At 44.5% G+C, this 18329-nt stretch overlaps 1 protein-coding gene across 1 annotated transcript in view; it reads right to left on the bottom strand.

Annotated features, from left to right (window-relative positions):
* The window catches only part of TMEM38A (transmembrane protein 38A), a 50243-nt gene extending 35239 nt beyond the window's left edge, over nt 1-15004 (bottom strand). Inside the window, exon 1 of the mRNA XM_077475504.1 lies at nt 14771-15004. Within this exon, the coding sequence (XP_077331630.1) occupies nt 14771-14894 (124 nt within the window). The 5' untranslated portion in view covers nt 14895-15004. The remainder of the gene's footprint in view (nt 1-14770) is intronic.
* Nucleotides 15005-18329: the final 3325 nt, after the last annotated feature.

Raw genomic sequence — 18329 nt, 5'->3', positions numbered from 1 at the left:
ATATACACATTCATGCCATATCCACTGGGGTATGGGGCACTTTTACCTAGAGAAGCTCATAAAATGCACATCAGCAAAGGACAGCAAATTACATAATTTATTAGTAAAATGAACTGTTCTTTCCCAGCAGGACAGAAATGGCAAAATCTGAAAGTGTATGTCCATTGTCCAGCCAAAGCTTTCCTTATGCTGGCCACACATTATAAAATTTTCTTTTTCAATTTCCTTCACATTTACCTTAAGTTATGTAGTGCAAGGGCCTGCCTGATTACATACAAATTGAAAGTGTTTAGATTTGACCTAATTTTATATGGTTTTGTTAAATTGTACAAGAAAATTGTATAATGTATGGCAAGTCTAACTAAAGCTTTGGCTGGACATACACTTTCAGATTTTTGCCATTTCTGTCCTGCTGGGAAAGAACAGTTCATTTTACTAAAAAATTATGACCTTTGCTTTAGTGTGCATTTTATGAGCTACTCAAGGTAAAAGTGCTCTATAAAGCAGAGTATAGGGCATGAATGTGTATATTGGCAATAACATTCTTTTCTATGTTGACACAACTTCTGCAATCATTGTTAAAGTGTGCTAGGTGGTGTTTCTAACAGTACAGAGAAGTTGTAATCTCTAATGAAGCACTAGATAGCAGTAAACACCTGACAGAGGTTGTACTCCTCCACTGTAAAAAAAAAAAAAAAGAAAAAAATTAGCTAGACATACATTTTAATTTGTTTGAAAGGTATACAGCGTTTCAGAGCTAATAAGAAATGCAGTCAGAATTTTAGGTGGGTGAATGATACATAAACTTACGTCTTTGACCAGTTATGATAATTTCTGTTCAAGATTTGGCTTGCCGTTGGGTGCTGAACAGTGGCTGAACAGTGGCGGCCCTCATGCAGGGCGTGTGGGCGCCGCCCCCCCCCCCCAATACATTCGCCCGGTCCCTAATCTGCAAGCAAGGCAGCAGGCGCATTGGATATCAACAGTTTTTTTTTTTTTGGAATCACACGATTACAGCCTGAGGTTCTAATTGGTTTCCAAAAAGGGTGGGCTCGGGGTGCAGAGGCCCACCCAGTTGTGTGACATTAGCAAAATAATATTCGCTAATGTCTAATGTTTTTTCCGCTAATGTCTTCCTGTTTTTCCTCTCGGCCAATCAGGAAGTGGGTTCTGAGACACGATTAGCTGGGAATCCTAATACCTCATTGGCTGGATTCCAGAACCCATGATTGATCGGGAGGAGACCGCGGGGACGGGACTTGGGAGAGAGACACAGGGATGAAGGTAAGTGCGGGGCAGGTGGGTCACAGGCAGGTGAGCGAAGCGGTGATCGACAGGGTGGGCAGCGGCAATTGTTCGAGGGACGGGGGCGGGAGGTAGTATTTGGTGGTGGTAGGATGGATGGCTGGCTGGGGGGGTGGCTTGCTGGAAAGAAATTTGAGCACCAGCCGCTACTGGTGCTGGGCCAAATGATATCTTGAGGAAACTTTAAAAAAAAAAGACCAGCAGACTACACAGGTCTATGAAGCTGGTCTCTTTAGAAGCTATAACCATTACCTCGTCACCCTCTAAATGTTTTGACTTGTACAGTACATGTTGTTCGGCTCATACACCTTTAGTGCAAGTGTCAGGAGTGCGTAATGCACAGAGCTCAAAGGTCAAAGATAAGTAAGACACATGGGAAAAATTCCCTTCTCCATCGAATACCATCCCCCCACTCCACAGGACCAAACCGTACCCAACACAGATCCCCCTTCTTCAGTGGCGTAACTAGAACCTTCAGGGCCCTGATGCAAGAAACCATGAAGGGCCCCCCCTGAACTCCAGCCAGGGCCCTTCCCTCCGAGTCCGGTGGTGGAACTCCAGGGCGTGGTCACAGGTATGCCCTTTGTGAGCCCTGTAGTTCCACCACTGGTATCAGTATTTTTATTTTTATTTTTAGGTGCCCCATTGGGGGACTGTCCCTAGGCAGGATGGGGTCCCCGTCCCCAGAAGAGATGAGGTCCTTTTCTCCAGGGCAGATGAAGTTACTGCCCCCAGGTGAGAAGGGGTCCCTGTCCCCAGGGGGAGATGGAGGGGGTATGTAATGGTGTGTGGGGAATGGGGTCTTCTCACTCACCATGACCAAGGGGGGGCTGGCAGACAAGCCTGCAGTGTCCTCTGGGGAGCCGGCTCTAATAGGGCTGCACTGCATCTGTGTGCTTAAAGTTTGTTTACCAGGGAGAAGTATGCAGTGCAGTGTGGGCCGGACTAGGGGTGGGCGGGACTCTGGCTGGGAAGAACAGACATCGGACTGAGCGGCAATGCATGGAGCAGGAGAGGGGTACTCTGAGGAGCCGGCTGAGGACACAGGTCATGCGGGTAATGCACAACTAAAGAGCAGCCATATGTAGAGGGGGCTGCATGGGCCCCCTGCATCACAGGGCCCGGTTGCGGTCGCAACTGCTGCACCCCCTATAGTTACGCCCCTGCCCTTCTTCAATGCAATGTACTCAGTAGACTTTGGCATTGTATTTCATCTGCTGAGTGCCCCAGGGCCCAGTGATATGACTAACCACGTTATTTTTCTTCTCCATATGTTACTTATTGCCTATCAGACCTATCAGCAAGGAGTCTTTATGGCCAGCAGAACACAATGATTACTGCTAGTGGTTATGGTCGCCGGCAGCAATTGCATGTAAAAAAAAAAAAACAGACGGATTGAATGTACCAAAGTTGATCGATAGGCTGGTTGTACCCAAATCAACCAATCCATAGATGGATCAAATCTCCTCTGCTCCCTGCTCAACTGGCCAAGATTGGATCTATCTATGGCCAGCCTTTGTGTTATTTCTGTCTGCTGCCTCGTTCCTTTGCTATCTGCACAAGTCACTTCTGGCAAGTTTTTCTGATATCAATAGACAAAATGTGACAGGGGAGAGAGCTCCAGCATACAGCCTGCGATTGACAGCCTCAGTTCTGTTTCTGTGTGCTGTGTTGGGGGGGGGGGTCCCCCCTGTCCAATCAGGACTCACTGAGATCTACAGAGTTTAACCACTTGCAGACCGGACCATTTTGCTGGTCAAAGACCAGACCACTTTTTGCGATTCGGCACTGCGTCGCTTTAACTGACAATTGCGCGGTCGTGCAACGTGGCTCCCAAACAAAATTGACGTCCTTTTTTTCCCACAAATAGAGCTTTCTTTTGGTGGTATTTGATCACCCCTGCGGTTTTTATTTTTTGCGCTATAAACAAAAATAGAGCGACAATTTTGAAAAAAACGCATTATTTTTTACTTTTTGTTATAATAAATATCCCCCAAAAATATATAAAAAAACATTTTTTTCCCTCAGTTTAGGCCGATACGTATTCTTCTACATATTTTTGGTAAAAAAAAAAATCGCAATAAGCGATTATTGATTGGTTTGCGCAAAAGTTATAGCGTTTACAAAATAGGAATAGTTTTATAGCATTTTTATTAATAATTTTTTATTATTTTTTTTTTTACTAGTAATGGCGGCGATCAGCGATTTTTATTGTGACTGCGACATTGTGGGGGACCCATCGGACATTTTTGACACATTTTTGGGACCATTGTCATTTATACAGTAATCACTGCTATATAAATGCAGTGATTCCTGTGTAAATGACACTGGCAGTGAAGGGGTTAACCAGTGGGTGGCAGTGTAGGGGTTAAGTGTTCCTAGGGGTGTGTTACTAACTGTGGGGGGGTTGGGCTTTCATTTAGTGAACACTGATCTCTGCTCCAATCACATGGAGCAGAGATCAGCGTCACTAGTTGCTAGGCAGAATGGAAAAATGCTGTTTACACGGCATTTCCTCCATTCGGCCGCTCCGTGAGACGATCGCGGGGATGACCCCAGGAGGTTTTTAACCTTAATGCATAGAACTTTGAGCCTTTAGAATCAATTTAAATATACTAGTGGCAGTATGTATTATATCTGTTTGACAATTGCAGAAAATAGCTGCTCATCTATCCAGAAATCTTTTGAGCTGATAACATTCTGTGCTCTCTGCCCTGCTATGTCTCTGGAAAAACACCTGCTTCTGTTATGGGGAAGAGAGGGAGGTGTCATATAGTCCTAGCACACTCCCCGTCCTAGGGTAACAACGCTGATCAATATGGTTGTCACCCTAGGACAAAGCTCCCAACTGCCCCTGATTTTGAGGGACTGTTCCTGATTCGGGACAATGTCCCTCTGTCCCTCTTCCCTCCTCATTTGTCCCTCATTTTGGTCTGATCTATATAGTTGTATATAAAATGCACTTTTTATATTTCAAAAAGTGTTTCCCAGAGCTAAACCTTTCATCCAATTTCTAAACTGTCGCATTTGTAAATTCCGAAAGCCAATATAAAGGAATAGTAGTGGTAAAATAAAGCACATGTGGGTCTACCTAATCTTCAGAATCTTAATTTTTTGTTTAATTCTCTTTTAGGGGGGTGTGTCCTATGCCTACATACTTTTGCTAATAGGTGTCCCTCGCTCCCATCTCAAAAAGTTGGGAGGTATGCTCTAGGACAAGAAATTAGTAATGTCAGCATTAAGAATGCAACCACCACGGCTAAGGACTGCAACAAGATCATTTTTGTTCTTGGCTTTAGATACTCTTTAAGACAATAAAGAAAATGTCTCTGCTACAAATTGTTTCTGAAATATTGTAAGGCCTACAACAAGATATATATGAAGTCTAGTACTGAGTCCCAGATTATTAGAGCTAGGTTTGCTACCCATTGTTGTAGTTCGAATACAGAATATAAAAGGTAATTCATTTTAGGGTCATGACAGTATTTGGGATGATAATGAAAAATTATTTATGTAAGTTTATATGATTTATACAGAGCTACTTTGGTATACCTTGGAGAAATATGTACCTACATAAAAAATGTACCTCCTATCTGAATGATCACATATAGTTGAACTCCAATCAAGCTATTTAGCTTTGTATGGGTTTTGAAGGGATTAGAATCCCTGCCAGGATGTTATTGCTGTTTTATTCTCTGCTTGGGGGATTTCCCTTATTTCTAGTTCTGTCCCTGGGACAGTAGGTAAGGAGAAGGTCTCCAATGGGAAAGTAGATGGTAGTTGTTCTGGAACCGTCCAGCACCCAGCTTAGGTGCCTCAGTGAAGAGCTTTCTCCAGTCTGGACCCATCGCTGAGCACCCAAGACTAGGCAACACTAGCTCAGAAATAAACTGGAACTCTTTATTGAAAATTCACACAGAATATATAGCACACAATTTCAGGTAGGGCCTGATCACATTACCCTAACAATACAAACTGTAAACAGGAATATAATTAACATATTTAAGGAACAGCCAACATACACATAATGCTAATCCACATCTAGCAACTAATAGCTGACAGTGATCTAATTAACATGAACTAATTAACTAACTAATTAACCACTTACTACCACAATAACCACAATACTGGGCACTTATACACCTTCCTTCCCAGACCAATTTTCAGCTTTCAGCGCTGTCGCACTTTGAATGACAATTGCGCAGTCATTATCATTTTGTTCCCACAAATAGAGCTTTCTTTTGGTGGTATTTGATCCCCTCTGGGATTTTTTTTTCTGCTAAACAAATAAAAAAATAGTTTCTGTTAGAAAACGTTGTAAATAAGTACGTTTTATCTTTCACTGATGGGCACTTATGGGACTGCACTGACGGGCACTGATAAGGCGGCACTGATGGGCAATGATGGGGCACAGATAGGCGGTACTGATGGGGCACGGATAGGCGATACTGATGGGCACTGAAAGGTGGCATTGATATACAGCACTGATGGGCACTGAAAGGCGGCATGGATGGGCACTGATAGGCAGCACGGATGGGCACTGATAGGCAGCACAGATGGGCACTGATAGGCGGCACAGATGGGCACTGATAGGTGGCACTGTACACAAATAAATGGTACTGATGGATGCCAAACAATAATGCCTGCCTCTCAGTGATGCCCATTTTGGGCACTGATTGGCATCCATTGTGGGCACTGATTGGCATCCCTAGTGGTCTGGGGTGGCATACCTGGTGGTGACTAGTGGCGTCCCCTGTGGTCCAGTGTGAGCATCCTTGGGGGGGACTGTGCTGATAATCGATCAGCACAGACCCTCGCTGTCAGAGGAGCAGCCAATCGTCTCTCCTCTACTCGTGTCTGACAGACACAAGTGAGGAAAAGCCGATCACTGGCTCTTCCTGTTTACACTGTGATCAGCCGTGATTGGACACAGCTGATCACGTGGTAAAGAGTCTCCATCAGAGAGACCTAGATCGGTGTTGTGGGGTGTCAGACTTACGCCCTGCAACAATCGCAGCATGCATCTCTGTATCTCCACAAGGGGGATAGTGCAATAAGATGGCTATTTCCCAACCTACGCAAAACCCACATGTCTGGGAGGGCTGGATTTCTAAGGGCTTGTACACATGATATCTGAATGTCATTGAACAAAGTGAATGGCTGGGACTTTGCAAATAAGGCATGTTTTTCATGTGCTTTCAGCCATGTCAGATCCGGTATCCACTAACTGCATCACCGAGCAGAAAATAGGGAACAGCCCTGAATATAAGTGAAGGGCATCTCCAGTACATGAAAAATCAGCTAATGCTGAAGGAGGCTTAAGTGGATTGCCTTGTCTTTCCAATTCTGTATTCACTATATCCTCCCCATGCACATAATAAATAACAATAGTGTTGTTCTGCTGCACTGTAATTGGCTTAGCGTCATTGAGCACTGGTCAATGGAAAGTACACAAATATATGGAAATTGTCTAGTGTGTAAAATGACTTGCATGACATCTGTTTATACCCGGCCATTTGTACTATTATTGCTTATTATTATAGTTATTCCTGATATGTACTCAGAGGTCTTCTGTAATAAACACCGGGCTATAGTTTTTGTTTCTCTAAAGCCAGCCATGCATGGATCATAATTTTTCTAAATTAAGCAGGGACTGGCCAAGTTTGGATCCATGTATGGGCAAGCTGATTATACCCAAGTCGATCCATAGATCAACTTGGGTTCAACCAGCCTGTCAGATTTTTTTTACATACAATTACAGCCAGGGGACATAGCCGCTTAACAGTAATTCTTGTGTTCTGCCAGCCAGGAAGACTCCCTGTGCCCTCTCACCCCCCTCCCCCCCCTCCCCCCCCCCCCCGCCGGCAGAACACAATAGTGCTGTGGGAGGCATTCTGACTGTGTTAGCTGGCTTTCCCCAGATAGACAGTGCATGGAGGAAAGGATCTATGCCTATGGGATAAAACAGCCTTTTTACACAATGTAGAGGATTAACCCCTTAAGTTCCACAGTGAGTATAACAAGCATACTATGCTGCATATACAGACAGATTTTACTGTTGTGGGTTAAATGCCAAGCACTGCATTGTGGGAATTGATGGGAGTCCAAAATCCAGAGGTCCAGTTATTTATGTAGCTTTAGCAGTGGATCACAGTGACCAGCGGTGCTGTCAAAGTAGTAATATATGCTTTACCCTATGGTGTGTGCTGACTGGCATTACAATTACTTTGCCTGTTTGCTTTACTTCTATAATATTGATAGGAATTTACTAAAACTGGAGCAGACAGAATTTGTAACAGCTGTGTTTGGCAACTAGTTAGTTTGTGGGCAAGTGCAGATTTCCTACATACAGTAGGTGGCACTGTGCCAGCAGCATCAGTGTACCATTTCAATAGCCATAAACAGCCCAATAGCCCAAGCCTGGTGACACTGTACAAAAATCAACTGCTATATTACCTGAAACCAAAGCCTACAGAAGCTGTCTCTATTTCTTACCGCTAGCCTATATACAATATACTGTATAATATAAACTACCAACTCAGGGACTATGTGTGTAGTCTCTCCCTGGTTGTATATCATTGGGCCAGGGTCCCACCTACCAGCTTCTATTTTACATGTTCAAACCTTAAATTGGTTTTAACTAAGTGCCAACTGCCCTATAGCAAATATACTGCTACAGAGCGGGCTCGGTGCGCAGGATTGTGTATATACATGTGATCCTGCACTTCCGGGTAGCGGGTGCAAATGTGCGCTGCCATTGGCTGCAGGAGCCGATCAGCGGGTACCACGCACCTGATGTCTGCCAGCACCTGCCGATCATTCAATACAGAGGCAGAATGGCAGTCTGTCTATGCAAAGCATGGACAAGGATCCATGTTTTCCCCTAGTAAAAGCATCCCCCACACCGTACAAAAAAACACAGGCTAGGCACACAGTTAATCCTTTGATCGCCCCTGATGTATTAGTGTCACTGGTTCCCAAAAAAGTGTCAAAAGTGTCAGTTATGCGTACACATGATCGGACTATCTGGCGCACTTAGTCCGGCAGACCAGAGTCCACCAGACAATTCGACCGTGTGTGGGCTCCAAGTCTGGTGGACTTTGAAAGAAGATTTGACTCAAAATTGTCTGCTGGCGGACAATCCGCTGGTCTTTGTGCTAGTTCGCCAGACTTTCCAAATGAACGGACTTGCCCCCAAACAGACTAAAGACCATTAATTTTGAACGTGACTTCAGGTACGACGGGACTAGAGAAGGAAATCAATTTTGCCGCTTTCATCAGCGAGATTGACACCTTTTGAGCCCCGTTGCCTGGTATGAGTTTTAAGGATAACCCTTACGCCAGAAAAACAGCGTGGGGTTCCCCCCAAAGTCCATACCAGACCCTTATCCAAGCAGGCAGCCTGGCTGGTCAGGAAAGGGGGTGGGGACGAGCGAGCACCCCCCCTCCTGAACCGTACCAGGCCACATGCCCTCAACATGGCGGGGTGGGTGCTTTGGGGAAGGAGGGGCCCTGCGGCCCCTCTCCCCAAAGCACCTTGTCCCCATGTTGATGAGGACAAGGGCCTTCTCCTGACAACCCTGGCCGTTGGTTGTCGGGGTCTGCGGGTGGGGGGCTTATCGGAATCTGGGAGCCCCTTTAAAAAGGGGGCCCCCGATCCCGACCCCCACCCTATGTGAATAAGTATGGGGTACATTGTACCCCTACCCGTTCACCTGGGGGGAAAAAGTGTCAATAAAAAAAAACACACAACACAGGTTTTTAAAGTATTTTATTAGGCAGCTCCGGGGGTCTTCTTCCGACTTCGGGGGTCTTCTCGCCGGGCTCCTCCGATATCTTTTGCTCTTTTTCCGCTCTTTTGCTAGCGGAGGAGACCGGCTTTCTCCTTCGTCATCGTCACTGTCCGGGGGTCTTCTTCTGACTTCGGGGGTCTTCTTCCGACTTCTCCGCGCTTTCCGGCCTCTTCTCCGGCTCTCCGGTTCTTCTGCCGGGCTCCTCCGCTATCTTCTTCCAGCTCTTTTACTAGCATTGGCCCGGTCTTCACGTTCGTTGACGTCACCGCCGCCTTCTCCCTTCTTTCTTTTCCCCGGGACTGTGACATCATAAGGGGCGGGGTCACCATGTGACATCACCCGGTGACCCCACCCCTTATGCCTATATAACTCACCGTGCAACCTGTCCCCAGCATTACAGCAGGAGAGAGCATCGTGTCAACATCGGGAGAAGAAGAAGACCGGGCCAATGCTAGTAAAACAGCTGGAAGAAGATAGAGGAGGAGCCCGGCAGAAGAACCGGAGAGTGGGAGAAGAGGACAGAAAGCGCGGAGAAGTATTGACACTTTTTCCCCCCTGGTGAATGGGTAGGGGTACGATGTACCCTATACTCATTCGCATAGGGTGGGGGGCCGTGATCTGGGGGCCCTTCTTATTAAAGGGGGATCCCTGATTCCGATAAGCTCGCCGCCCGCAGACCCCGACAACCAACAGCCAGGGTTTTCAGGAAGAGTCCCTTTTCCTCATTAACATGGGGACAAGGTGCTTTGGGGTGGGTGGGCCACAGGGCTTCCCCTTCCCCAAAGTTCCCACCCCCCATGTTGAGGGCACGCAGCCTGGTATGGTTCGGGGGGCGCTCGCTCGTTCCCGCCCCCTTTCCTGACTGGCCGGGCTTCGTGCTCGGCTAAGGGTCTGGTATGGACTTTGGGGGGACCCCCACAAGGGTTTTCGGCGTAGGTGTTACCCTTAAAACCCATACCAGGTGACGGGGCTCAAAAGGTGTCAATCTCGCCGATGAAAGCGGCTACATTGACTTCCTTCTCTAGTCCCGTCATACCTGAAGTCACTTTCAAAATTAATGGACTTTAGTCCATTTGTGGGCAAGTCCGTTCATTTGGAATGTCCGGCGGACCTCCGCCAAAAGTCCGGCAGATTGTCTGCCGGACCTAGTCCACCAGAAAAGTCAGTTCGTGTGTGGTCGTGTGTGTGCAAGTCCGCTCGTTCAGAAAGTCCGGCAGACTGTCAGCCGGATAGTCCGATCGTGTGTACGGAGCATTCGTGTCAGATGTGTTCACAGCAATATTGCAGTCCTGCTATATAGGTTGCTCATTGCAGCCATTACTAGTAAAATATGAATAAATATTCCATAAATATATCCCATAGTTTGTAGACGCTATAACATTTGCATAAATCAATCAATATAAGCTTATTGTTTTTTTTTGTTTTTTTTTACAAAAAATATGTAGCAAAATACATATTGGCCCAAATTGATGAAGAAATTTAATTTTTTTATAGGATATGTTTTAAAGCAGATAGTTAAAAAATTTTGTTGTTTTTTTCAAAATAGTTTTGTCTTTTTTTGTTTATAGTACCACAAAAAAAACTGCAGAGGTGATCAAATACCACCAAAAGAAAGCTCTATTTGTGGGAAAAAAGGGACACAAATTTTATTTGAATACAATGTTGCATGACCGCGCAATCGTCAGTTAACCTCCCTGGCGGTAACCCCGAGCCAGACTCGGGATCGCATCGCAGGATACAGGGAAAGTTTACGTACCTTGTCCCCTGGATCCTGCGATGTCTCCCCGCTGTGTGTGCGAGCTGTCTCCTCGCTCAATTACAGATTACAGTAATATATAAAAAAATTACACATCTCCTTTGTCCCTAGTGGTCTGTCCAGTGCCCTGCATGCACTTTTATATTATAAATATTGTTTTTTTCTGCCTGGAATTTGGAGATTGTCCATAGCAACCAAAAAGTGGTTTTAGACCAGCTAGAAAACAGCGATAATAAATTAGAATCGCTTGCAGAATTGAGCGATAGCGATTTGTGGAGAAATTCGTCATCAAACACTAAATCTAATGACAGCGACAATTCTGCAACTGAGCAAATTTCTGTGTTTTTGATTATTGAATAATTTTTATTATTATTATATTATTATTTGTGATTATTTATAGTTATTTATTATATTATAATTTATGATTAATCTTTCAAACTTTATCATACTCTGGTTTGGACAGATTTAAGTGTGTTATTCCTAAGAATTACAGGCCTACAATATAAAACGCCACATTTCCATGCAAAATAATTGTACTGCTTTCAGCACCAAAAATCTGAAATAATCATGCCGCCAGGGAGGTTAAAGTAACGCAGTGCCGTATCTCAAAAAATGGCCTTGTCATGAAAGGGGGGGGGGGGTAAATCTTCTGGAGCTGAAGTGGTTAAATCCAAAAAACTAAACATTTTACATTTTTCAGAGGTCCAATTCTTAAATTTGGTGGCTGCATTTGTTTTATTATTTTTATTTTATTTATTAATATTATTTTTTTTTTATTTATTTTTTTTCTTGCTTTACTTTCACCTGGTGATCTGGCCAGTAACCCTATTCCTGTCTTAGAATGTCTATGCTACATGGAGGAGCAATTGAGACGCCTTTGGACAGCAGCATTGTCAGATTCGGGGGGAGAAGGTAGTGTTGTGCTAGCAGATTTAGATGGATTTGACTAACAAATTAAAGCCAAACTTCAGCTAACACTTTATATGCAGTTACAGAAACAGGTTTTTCTTTCCTTTTGAGATGAAGATTTTATATAAATGAATAAAGGCTGACCATTGTAAGCACCCTTGTCAGTGTTAAATCCTCTGTCTGAACCCTCACTTTTGTTGGTCTGTTAGGAAGTTAAAAATATCAGACTTACTAGTCAGATCACCAGATAAAAATAAAGGAGAGAAAACTGATGCAGCCACCACATCTAATGCCTTGTACACACAGTCGGACATTCTAAACACAAAATCCGACGGATTTTGGCCGAAACTAGTCTTGCATACACACGGTCGCACAAAGTTGTCGGAAAATCCAATCGCTCGGAATGAGGTGACGTTCGTAATGTACGATGGGATTACGTAGAGGCCAGTAGCCAATAGCTTTCGTCTCCAATTTTTTTCTGAGCATGCGTGGCACTTTGTGCGTCGGAATTCTCTACACACAATCAGAAAAAGTCCGATCGGATTTTGTTGTCGGAAATTTTTAAATCCAGCGCTCAAACTTTTTCCGGTGGAAATTCCGACAGAAAAAGTCCGATAGAGCCCACACACGATCAGATTTTCTGACAACATAATCTGATCTGACTTTTTCCGTCGGAATTTTCGGACCGTGTGTATGGGGCATAAGAACAGGCAATCTGCAATAACATATCATTTTGTTTTTGGGTTAATACCACTTTAACCTCCTCGCGCCCGCCCTATAGCCGAATTACGGCCGTAGAGCAGGCGCGTTCGTCCGGGCGGTCGTCCCTGGACGGCTTGATGTTTACTTCCGCAATGCGCGCCGCCGCGGGCGCGCATCGCGGAAGTTCTGTGTTCGCCGTGTCCCCCGGGGACAGGCAAACACAGATCGCTGTAAACGGCCAATCACAGCGGCCGTTTACAGCGTGATCGGCGTGTCCAATGGGAGATGATCTCATATGTAAACATATGAGATCATCTCGCAGCGCCGCTCTCCTTCCTCGCACAGACAGTGCGAGAGGGGAGAGATGAACGGCTGCAGCGGCAGCCGTTCTGATTGTGGAAAAAAAAAATTTAAAAAATGAAATAAAAAGTGCCATCCGCCCCCAGCAGTGCCATCCGCCCCCAGCAGTGCCATCCGCCCCAGTGCCATCCACCCCAGTGCTACCTGCCCCCAGTGCCATCCACCCCAGTGCTACCTGCCCCCAGTGCCATCCACCCCAGTGCTACCTGCCCCCAGTGCCATCCACCCCAGTGCTACCTGCCCCTAGTGCCATCCACCCCAGTGCTACCTGCCCCCAGTGCCATCCACCCCAGTGCTACCTGCCCCCAGTGCCATCCACCCCAGTGCTACCTGCCCCCAGTGCCATCCACCCCAGTGCCACCTGCCGTCAGTGCCACCTGCCCCCAGTGCCACCTGCCCCCAGTGCCACCTGCCGTCAGTGCCACATAGTGCCATCTGTCATCAGTGCCACGTATCAGTGCCATTTGTCATCAGTGCCACCTGTCAGTGTCACGTGCCATCTGTTGTCAGTGTCACGTGTCATCAATGCCACTTATCAGTGCCATCTGTCATCAGTGTCACGCGTCATCGGTGCCATGTATTAGTGCCATCTGTCATCGGTGGCACATATTAGTGCCACGTATTAGTGCCATCTGTCATCGGTGCCACGTTTCAGTGCCACGTGTCATCAGTGCCACGTATTAGTGCCACGTGTCATCAGTGCCACGTATAAGTGCCACGCGTCATCAGTGCCACATATTAGTGCCATCTGTCATCAGTGCCACATATTAGTGCCATCTGTCATCAGTGCCACCTGTCATCATTGCCACGTATCAGTGCCATCTGTCATCAGTGTCACGTGTCATTGTCCTGGTGCTTCAAAAGTGTAATAAATAGTCAACAAGTTAGATGTGTAACTTATGTTCCTAGAACACATGATGGCGCTACCTGCATGTTGGGCCTCTCTATGTGGCCAGGCTGTGAAAAAGTCCCACACATGTGGTATTGTAATACTCAGGAGGAGTAGCAGAATTTTTTGGGGGGTGTCATTTGTGGTATACACATGCCACGTGAGAGAAATAACCTATTACAATGACAATTTTGTGGAGAAAAAAAAAAAAATGAAAAATCTTAATTTTGCAAAGAATTGTGGGAAAAAAATGACAACATCAAAAAGCTCACTATACCTCTTACTAAATACCTTGGAATGTCTACTTTCCAAAAAGGGGTCATTTGGGGGGTATTTGTACTTTCCTGACTTGTTCGGGTCACAAGAAGCGAGATAGTCCACCAGTACATCAGATGTGATCAATTTTGTGCGATTCGCACCACAGCTTGTAGACTCTCTAACTTTCACAAAGACCAAATAATATCCACTAATTTGGGTTATTTTTACCAAAGACATGTAGCAGTATAAATTGTGACCAAAATTTATGAAGAAAAATTAATAATTTGCATAATTCTGTCACAGAAACAAAGAAATATGCGTTTTTTTTCAAAATTTTCGGTCTTTTTTCATTTATAGCGCAAAAAATAAAAACCCCAGAGGTGATCAAATACCACCAAAAGAAAGCTCTATTTGTGGGAAAAAAAGGACAAAAAATTCATTTGGGTACAGTGTTGCATGACTGAGTAATTGTCATTCAAATTGTGAGAGCACCGAAAGCTGAAAATTGGTCTGGGCAGGAAGGTGTTTAAGTGCCCTGTAAGCAAGTGGTTAATTGAACGCGTTGGTGCTAAAGATGATTAGTTGCCATGCACAGCTGCTTCACATTCTGTCTGCTCCAATTTTAGTAAATTCCCCCTTTTCTTTATCCTTAAAAGGTAAACTGTAGGGATGCAGTCACCTGAAGCACATTCCAACCTTAGCCTCTTCAATATACTATTGTATGCAATAGTGCCGAGAAGGATATGCAGCAAAGGAAACTAAAACAATTGCAAGAGCACCACTGAACCTGACACCCACCTGGCTCATACTTGAGGTACAGGATGGAGATGATATAATAAGCCACATCGAAGAGAGGGAAGACAGGCAGTTTGGAGAAGGATACAACCAGATCATCCAGGTTTAGAGATGACAGCAGATCCATGGTGCCCCAGTACGTCCCAGACTGGCCTTGCTGATGAAGTGACAGCACGCTGCACAGGGATCTGTGCTGGATGACAAGCAGACCGTATGGGTGTCCCTTTCCCCACGCCCACCTCTACTACTGCAAAAATAAAGCCTTCGCTGTGATCACTATATTTAGCTGACTGAGAGGAGCAGGCCCCTCCTCTTCTGCTGCTTGGGAGGACAGGGAAATAGAATACAATTAGAACTATGAGCTGGACTTCCTCGTCGTCTAAGTAAAACCCTCCTTTAAGTCACTTCAGGACTTGTCCTCTGTATTCTTTTCATAAATGCTAATACAGTAAAACCTGAGATTGCAAGCATAATTCATTCCGAAAACATGCTTGTAATCCAAAGCACTTCTATATCATAGCTCCCAACTGTCTCTGATTTGGAGGGACTGTCCCTGATTTGGAGCAATGTCCCTCTGTCCCTCATTCCTCCTCATTTGCCCCTAATTTTGGTCTGATCTACATAGTTGTATATAAAATGCACTATTTATCTTTCAAAAAGTGTTTCCCAGATCTAAACCTTTCATCCAACTTCTAAAGTGCTGCATTTGTACATTTTAAAAGCCAATACTAGTGGTAAAAAATAAAGTCCTTGTGGATTTAATTTTCCTTTAAGGGGGTGTGGTGAGGTGTGTCCTAAGCCTACATACATTTGTTAGTAGGTGTCCCTCATTCCCATCTCAAAATGTTGGGAGGTATGGTATATCAAAGCGAATTTCCCCATAAGAAATAATGGAAAAGCGAATGATTTGTTCCACTTTCAATTATTCATAAGGCTTTCAATTTATAGTCCATATAAAAAGATTATACCAAAGACATGCAGGTAGGTTAATTGGCTAATGTCCAAAATTGGCCCTAGTATATGAATTGGGACCTTGGATTGTGGGCTCCTTGAGGGTAGGGACTGATGTGAGTGTGCAATGTACAGGGATAGGGACAATTGTAGACACTCACTCAGGTTGAACTGGATGGACTGGTGTCTTTATTCAACCTTACTAACTATGTAACCATAAAATGTCCATCCACAAATGGAAGCCTACACAAGGAGATTAGAAGCAAAATCCAGCAGGAGCTACAGAGTACAAAAGAGAAGAGAGGTGCTTCTAAGTGTAGCAATATGGTTACATTTGATGAAGGTACAACATTTAGCAACTCACATGGTTGATGATTAAGAGGCACATCTAAGTATGCAGAAATCCGGGGTAAAGCTATTCACATAGACCATCATCCGCACCGCCAACTCTCACCACTGTCGGTCTACAACCATGACGAGGAAGACTACCCTGCAGCAGAGCGTTTTGAAATCGAGGCTTGAATTGCTTGTGCAGCGCAGCGTTAAAGGGATGATGTTGATGGCAGGGACGTGGCTGGTGAGGCACTGGCTAGTATCAGAGCCAGATACACACAGGTTACATATGCCACGGTCATTAGAGCGAGAGCAATAATTCTAGAACTAGAGCTCCTCTGTAACTCTAAACATGTAACCTGTAAAAAATGTTAAAGCGTCTCCTATGGAGATTTAGAAGTACTGAAGTTTGGTGCCATTCCACAAGTGTGCGCAATTTTAAAATGTGACATGTTAGGTATCTATTTACTCAGTGTAACATCTTTCACATTATAAAAAAAAAATCGGGCTAACGTTAGCGTTGTTTTTTTTCTTTATTCATGAAACTGTTTTTTGACAAAAAAAAAAACTTGTTTAAAAAAATTTCTGCGCAAATACCGTGTGACATTAAAAATTGCAACAGCCACCATTTTATTCCATAGGATGTCTACTAAAACAATATATATAATGTTTTGGGGGTTCTGAGTAGTTTTCTAGCCAAAAAATTATGATTTTTAGATGTAGGAGAGAAGTGTCAGAATTGGCCTGGGTGGAAAGGAGTTAATTACCATAAGTAAGTAATATACAAATAATTATTATATATTGTTTTTAAGGTAATTTTCTATTTTTTTTTCAAAATCTGTACTCAAGCAGATGGCTTAACGGACAAATTACTGAAGTTTGAAGTTATAACTTCCAACCAGTATTTTCACAGTAAATAGATAAGCAATAAATTATTATCTTATAACATATAGCATAATAATATATTATTTAGCTTGAATATAACAGTACCTTTTCAGCAGGCAGCAGATTCTCATTCTTCCTCTTAACTGTGTGAGAAAAACATGGGATTGTGGGTAAATCTTAAACCCATAAACCCATGTCTTTCCTTAGTTAAAATGTTTGTTAACCCAAAAAAATTCTGCAGATTCTGGCCCCTTAAAGTGGTTGTAAACCCTTACAAACCACTTTGACCTACAGGTAAGCCTAGATTAAGGCTTACCTGTAGGTCCAAAAAATATCTCCTAAACCTATGCGATATGCCACGAGTGTCTGCTCCCGTGCACCTGCGTGGGAGTGACGTCATCGCTGCTCCGGCGAATCACATCCCCCGAGCAGTGAGACCCACGGAGACCCACCAAGAAGATGGATGCTCGGAACTACAGGGAACAGCGGTGACATTGCTGGCTCCTGTGTCAGGTAAGTGACCTCTTCAAGTAAGTAACCACTCACATCCCGCCCATGTACACATGACGTCTGCAGGAGGGATCTCCCATCATAGGCGGGCGTCATATGAGGTCCTGGGCTTCCTGGCCATTTGGGGGGCGTGCGCTCCCGCCGCATCGCTCAGGAGACGATGCGCGTGCCCGGCGGCCGCGATGTATGCCGGGTACCCGCGATTGCCCGTTAACCGAGCAGGACCGTGGATCTGTGTGTATAAACACACAGATCCATGTCCTGTCAGGTGAGAGGAGACCAATGGTGTGTTCTCAGTACAGTGGAATACCGATCGGTCTCCTCCTCTTATGAGTCCCCTCCCCCTACAGTTAGAATCACTCACTAGGTAACACAGTTAACCCCTTCACCAGTGAAATTTATACAGTAATCAATGCATTTGTATAGCACTGATCGCTGTATAAACACGAATGGTCCCAAAATGGTGTCAAAAGTGTCCGATCTGTCCACCGCAATGTCACAGTCACGATAAAAATCGCAGATCGCCACTATTACTAGTAAAAAGAAACGCCATAAAACTATCCCCTATTTTGTAAACACTAACTTTTGCGCAAACCAATAAATATACACTTATTGCGATTTTATTTTTAAACTGTTTAAAAAAAATAAAGGTAAAATAAATAATAATAATAAAAAAATTTTAAATGCCCTGTCCCGCCGAGCTCGTGCGCAGCAGCGAAGGCATACGTGAGTAGCGCCACACATATGAAACTGGTGTTCAAACCACACATGTGAAGTATCGCCGCGATTGGTAGAGCAAGAGCAATAAATCCAGCCCTAGACCTCCTCTGTAACGCAAAACATGCAACCTGTAGAATTTTTTTAAACGTCGCCTATGGAGATT

Source organism: Lithobates pipiens, unplaced genomic scaffold, assembly GCF_037356315.1.
Source record: "Lithobates pipiens isolate NorthernLeopardFrog02 unplaced genomic scaffold, aLitPip1_a1.2 Scaffold_13, whole genome shotgun sequence".
Lineage (NCBI taxonomy): Eukaryota > Metazoa > Chordata > Amphibia > Anura > Ranidae > Lithobates > Lithobates pipiens.
This window is presented reverse-complemented; position numbering and strand designations above follow the sequence as displayed.